The 6,421-nt window shown below is 43.8% G+C and overlaps 1 protein-coding gene across 1 annotated transcript in view; it reads right to left on the reverse strand.

Moving 5' to 3' along the window:
• Nucleotides 1-665: 665 nt before the first annotated feature.
• The window catches only part of VPS53 (vacuolar protein sorting 53 homolog (S. cerevisiae)), a 152,614-nt gene continuing 146,858 nt past the window's right edge, over nt 666-6,421 (reverse strand). Inside the window, exons 20-22 of the mRNA XM_008592999.1 lie at nt 3,573-3,710; nt 1,945-2,049; nt 666-1,443 (exon numbers count right to left, since the gene is read on the reverse strand). Of these exons, the coding sequence (XP_008591221.1) occupies nt 1,273-1,443; nt 1,945-2,049; nt 3,573-3,710 (414 nt within the window). The 3' untranslated portion in view covers nt 666-1,272. The remainder of the gene's footprint in view (nt 1,444-1,944; nt 2,050-3,572; nt 3,711-6,421) is intronic.

Raw genomic sequence — 6,421 nt, forward strand, 5'->3', positions numbered from 1 at the left:
AGGACTGACACAGTTCTATAGGGCAATTCTCTTCTGCAAAGCTCTGCTGCCAACAGCCAATGGTGGACAGGAAGTGCAGGCTAGGGTCAGGCTGCGTTCTGGGCTCTGCCAGCTTCTGAATCTGGTGTTGGGTCAATATTCTGTTCCTGAGGCATCCATGGACCCAGGTTCTTTTTTGTTAGTAACATGGTAATGTGTCACTCTGACACTGCATATCACCTTTGTTGTTTCAGATGTCTCTGGAAAGTACTTTGGATTTGAAAGTGGGTGGGTAGAAAAGGAATTAGATGATACGGGCGTCCTGAGCTTTCCCATAGCTTCATCTGAGAAGAAAGCCTATAAATTATCTTCCAAGATAACTTTCTGCTTTCCCTGTACAGAAGGCAATCTGTCAGGAGCAGAGTGGGAATAAAGAAAAGGAGAAAACAATCTACTCACATAATCCAGTAAGCGTGCCAAGCAGAACCCTCTTTCTAAGTCAGATCTGGGTTTGCCCTATGCTTGGGTCAGCAGCCCCATAGCAGAGAGGCCATCTGCTTCTAAGGCCTGGCACATGTAACCCCCTTGTCTGACAGAGGGCATCTCTCCTTTGTAGATTACTGAGAAATAGGGAGAACACTTGGGTAACTTGGCCAAGTCATGAAAAATACCAGAAGCACAGTATGTACAGGCGCCAGGATTTACTGGATGAGGTGCATGCTTCCACTGCCTTCATAGAGGCTAGTTTCCTACACCTGAGATTTGCCACTTTACTACCTCAGCCCGAGAGCCAAACCCAGAGAAGGGGAGGAAAACTCTCGGCCTTCTGGCTGCAGAGGTAATTTCAAAAAGGAGCAGGGGGAGGACAGAATGAGATGCTGGCTTCCTCATCCAAGTTGCCTGGGTGGGCGTGTGGTAGGGAACAGACATCATGTGAGAGGATCTGACTGCCATGGTGAGGCTACACAAGTCAATGACAATTTGACCAGTCAAGAGCAGCCCAGGAACAGCAACTGAAAAACAGGGACCTTTCACCCACTGCTGCCTCTGCTTCAGGAATCAGAGGCAGTCTAAATTGCCTTTTTATAACCCAGCCCTTACTTGGCTTCTTCGATTAGGACAGAAATTAAGACAGGGCATGGGAGAGAACACATAAACAACCCAAATGTCCCAGAAAGTTTCAAGACTGATGATCTGAGAGTCACAGGGAGCACAGGAAAGGCTGGGGGGCTTCCAGGGAACTTGGTGCTGAGGGTCACCAGCTAGGGAAAAAAAAGTACCCCTTGTATGCTCCTACAGTCTCTTTTTAATTAGTTTCTCGAGTTTGCGGATGCGAGATGATTCCTGTTCTGGCGTTGGAGCCATCAGGGACAGTGAGCTGGAGCCTTCTGCCCCTGCAGGTGGGGTGGGGAGCCTCTGGCGGAAGAGTTCCAGCATGCTGCTTTGCTCGCCCCTCTTCAGCCCCTGAGGTTGAAAGAAAGGAGAACAGTCATGAAGTCTGGCCCCAGAACGGCCTACCACGGGATAGTACAATATCTGGGTGCACTGTTAGCTGAGGCTCTGCAAACTGCATAATTACTCTAAACTAAGGATTAACACTTTCTTCAGGGGAATTACCAGCCTTGGGTAGAAGCCTGGGAGAAAAGCAAAGGAAGAAAATAAAACGTAGTGAATAAGAGAGAAAGAAGGGGTGAAGAGAGAAGAAAGGACAGGTAAAAATGGTGGGTAAGGATAATCCTCCTGCTCCTCCTGCTCTCCTGAGCAGTGGGTCTCAATTGGGCATGGAGGTGCCATCAGGATCCTAAAGTTCACATGCTGAAGATAATTCTCCTCCAGAGGCTTCTTGGAGCCTGGTGCCAGGCACATGCATTTTGAGAAAGCCCCTCAGGAGCCCACCCCACAGTGAGGAAGCACTGAGTGTGAGAAGGATGAGCAGGTGTGGACAAAATGAGACACAGAACTAACCTTCATGTCCAGTATCTTCTGGAAGGTTTCTGTGTTGCAGTCCGTAAGGAGTTTGATGTAGTTGTCAACAAACACCACCAGAGGTTCATGAGGGGCCATCACTACCTACCAAGAGAGGGAGGGTAGAGTAGGCTCTCATGGAGAACTCATGGCTAGAGGGCAGGGGTCACCTCTCCTCACTTGCCATTTGACTGCAAAGTGGATTCTGCAAGCTTTCCTTAAGCAGCAACACCTCAAACTCAGAAATGGCCTATTTCATCTTCACATTAAATTAGAGCCATGTTTCCTAAATTTGCTGAGTCATAAATATCACCTGGATTGCTTTTTAAAGTAAAGATTCTTGTGTCTGTCCTCTGAAGATTAAATTCAGTAGAACTGGGTGGGGACTCAGGTGATTTTTTAAATATTAGGATCATTTGGGAAACACTGTTAGAGGTCTCCTGTTTGAGACATGTCATGCGTGCATGGTACCTGCTCCTCCTGTCTTGACTTATCATTATTCCTGAGAAATGGGCGGCAAAAGAAACTGATGTAATTGGATTTTCTCAAAAACAAAAATCCAAAAGCTGCCTCACTCTTTTGAAGACTTAAAATCTGGAACTTCACTTAACTACATTCATTTAAACTATCAATTAATATACAAACAGAAGGAAAGGACTGTGATGCCAATCCTTCCCCAACTAATGTATTCATTCCCACTTGGTTTTAGAATGCAGTATCTGATTTTCATCCTCTAGCAGACTTATTTTGTTTTGAATTCCTGAGAATGTACCGAGGAGTGGCAAGGAGTACTTCACTTGTAAATCCTCTCAAATAACTCCCAAACTGTACGCTCTCCTCCCCAGAGAGTACGCCAGCTGGGAAAGAAGATGATTAGGCAGCTTCGGTTTCCTCAGGCCATGAGCTCAAGGTCTGTGCAGTACTTGCATCTGGTCCCACTGGTGCCTGCCTTCATTTGAGTCATTCTGTTCGGGAAGCCTGCAGACCCTGGACTTTTAAGACCATATCACAACAGTACCATCTGTTCTCTAGACTCATCCCTCTTCCAAATAGCCCCCCGGTCTTCTCAAAAAGTACAGGTGGAAATCAGATGCAGATGCTCAAGGCTTCAGACATTCTCAACACCATCACCCAAAGTACAATGTTTTGTTAAATGGGGCTTTAAAAAAACCCATTTGCTGATTAGATTCAGTTACTACATCTGTTCAGAGTTCATTTAAAGTCGCAGAGTACAGAGAGCCAAAAAAGCTTATGTGGAAGGGAGTAACTGATAGCTGGACCTGAAATTCCTACTGAGAAGCAAAAGGACCCTTGTCTTATACACTGATTCACAGTGACAATGCCACCTAACTTCCAATCTTGGCCAAATCTTATTACAACAGAATCTCCTGACAACAAACAGTTAATTTTTCAGAAAGAATTACTGATCCCCAAGTAATTGTTCACCAGCTTTCAACAATACCTGATGAGGCCATAATGCAGTACAGCCAAAGAATGTGAACAATCCTTTGGGACTGGTGGGGATAGATCTTATCCTGTGCTTTCAAAACAAAATTCCTTAGAATAAGCAATCAAGTACATCACCAGTCCCTTTTAACAGAATCCCTGAGGAAAACACAAGCCATTACCTTGAGGATCATCTCAGCCCGGGTCATGCCTTTCACAACAATCTTAGTGTAACTGGCAGGTGCTTTCCTCACCACCTGTGAGCCGATGGAAGGGAGGTCAAGCAGCACCATCTTCAGGGAGTGAGTGTCCAGCAGCAGCTGTCGGAACAAAGCAGAGTATTACTAGCCACTTCACAGGGACACACACACACCTTGTGGATCCATGCTGATTAATAACATTTTCCTGATCATACATGTAATACATTCTCATTGCAGAAAATTTGGAAAATAAATAGAAATATACAAGAATAAAATTATTTAAAACCCTCATTACCCAGAAAAAACAACATCAGGAAGCCATAGTTAACTGTGATATACAATTCTTGCCAGTCTGTGTGTGTGTATAAAAAACCAAATCAGAATTATACTCTGTGTGTGTGTGTGTGTGTATACAGTTTTATAACCAGGTTTTTCCACTTAATGAAGTTGTTTCTTTTTTGACTTACATTTAATTTTAATTTTAATTAATTAATTAATTTTGGGGGGCAGCTAGCCAGTATGGGGATCTGAACCCTTGACCTTGGTGTTTTCAACACCATGCTCTAATCAACTGAGCTAGCCAGCCAGCCCTATATGAAGTTTTTGTATCCTATTTTCCCATCTTGGCAGTTTTAAAAAAAATGATGATTTTTAATGGCTATATTAATACTCTACAGTGTCTCTGTGTGTATAACTGTGTGTATAACATTAAGATATTAAGCCATTCCTCTGTTTGTTTCTAGATTTTTATTATTATAAATAATCAATGCAATGGTGAAGAGCCTTGTACATATATTTTAGGTATATCAATGGCATTTCCTTAAGTGACAACCTTTGGGACAGATCAAAGCATAAGAACATTTTTAGTGTTCTTGATATATATCTTGAGCTGCTTTCCAAATGGAATGTACCTATGTACACATCTGCCAACAGTGCAGACTGCACCCTCATCAGCACTGAGAACTCTCATAAAAATCTGGCTTATTCATTAGGTGAAAAATAGTAACTCATTATTGCTCTGTGTTGAATTTCTCTGGATGCTAGTGAGGATGTAGGAGATTTAATTAAATTTAAATATTATATCTTTTTTTTTTTCCTTTTTGTCTTTTTTACTGACCGGTAACGGAATTGCAACCCTCGGTGTCGCGCCCGTACCGGGGACCGGCAACAGGATCGCAACCCTCGGTGTTGCGCCCGCACCGTGCTCAGCCAGTGAGCGGGAACCGGTCTCCACATGGGATCCGAACCCTCGGTGGGAGCGCCACTGCGCTCCCAAGCGGCGCACTCTCCAGTGCGCCACTGGGCCGGCCCTAAATATTATATCTTGACAACAATCCACCTTTTCCTGTTTGTTCGTTTTGGTTCTCTTGGATGCCAGTTATCTGGAAGGACATCAATTTTCCTGACTGCCCACCAATTGCTAGGAATTATGCTAGGAATGTTTCATTACATTTAATTTTCATAAGGTCCTGCCCTGTAGGTATTTATTATTCCCATTTTACAGATGAGAAAATCAAAGTTGCAGAGGTTTAACAACTTGCCAAACTTATCTCATATGATGGATGAGCTTAGATGATAAGATGGATAGGAAGCTGTATTTCCACTTCCTGCTGCCCAGGCAGATGTCCCTGGGCAGTTCTGGCTTACAGCTCACAGTGTTCCCTGCTGATTTCTGTGCTGCTGCTGCTGCTGCTAATGATGATGATATTGCTTTGGCAACCAGGTGGCATGGAAATGGCTGAAGCCAGAAGCTTCGACCCTCTGAATAGCTCTTGCCTGTTCAGATGGCTTAGGAGACTAGAATCACATAGCCACCAATCAAAGGCAGCAATAGGGTGACAGCTCCTACTGCCACCACTAAACTCTGATGATCATGGCCAATCTTATGTTCAGGCAGATTTGGTGTATCTGCCACTGCCTGCTCCTCTTAGAAAGACTTTCATAATCATATCAAGCAGGCAAGGAATGGGATCCCCCCAGGCCCTATGACACTCTCCATTCTCCAATTTTCCCAGTACTTTGCTTTGAACAGGAGAATTAATGACTACAGATAAACCAATTAATGAGAGACACTATTAACTTAATGATTATGGTGATTATAATTTTGACAATGGTATAAAAACTGGAGGAAGACATCAATGTTTTATTGGAATAACATAGGCCTAAACTGCAGATCATTCAATGTAGGCCAGCAAAGTGACAGGGCATTTTGCACCTTACTAGATTTCCAGAGATGAAAATTCTTACTATCTTAGTGACTGCTTTTTGAAAAGGCCATGGGCTTACAAAGACGGGGACCCAAGCATCCAGGGGAGACAATGGCACAGAATGCCTGAGGCCCACACAAAGAGCCAGTGTTAGCATGCTTCCCAGAGCCCCACTGGAAATTACTACTGCTCTTCCTGAGAGGGAACCCGGTACATGCCTCTAAAGAAGAAGTATGCTCAATTCCACGTGATTTAAAATCCTAGATATAAAAAGAAAAACTTTAAAACTTTTAGAAGAAAATACAGAGATTTTCTTGCTTACAGGTGGAGAAGAATGTCAAACATGGGAAAGATTGAAAACTCTACCAGCCTTTAGAAGAAGTCTATGTCAGAAGACACATAAAGAAAGTAAAAGACAAGGCACAAATCAGGAGAGGATATGTGCAATATTGACAAAGGAATGATATTCAGAATACACAAAGATTACTACAGAGCAATAAGAAAAAGACCAACCATCCCAACAACAATAACAGGGCAAAGAATTTGAAGAGGCAGGGGCCGGCCCGGTGGCGCACTGGATAGTGCGCTGCTTGGGAAGCGCGGCGGCGCTCCCGCCCGAGGGTT

The sequence above is a fragment of the Galeopterus variegatus genome, unplaced genomic scaffold, assembly GCF_000696425.1.
Source record: "Galeopterus variegatus unplaced genomic scaffold, G_variegatus-3.0.2 Scaffold155, whole genome shotgun sequence".
NCBI classification, from domain to species: Eukaryota; Metazoa; Chordata; class Mammalia; order Dermoptera; family Cynocephalidae; genus Galeopterus; species Galeopterus variegatus.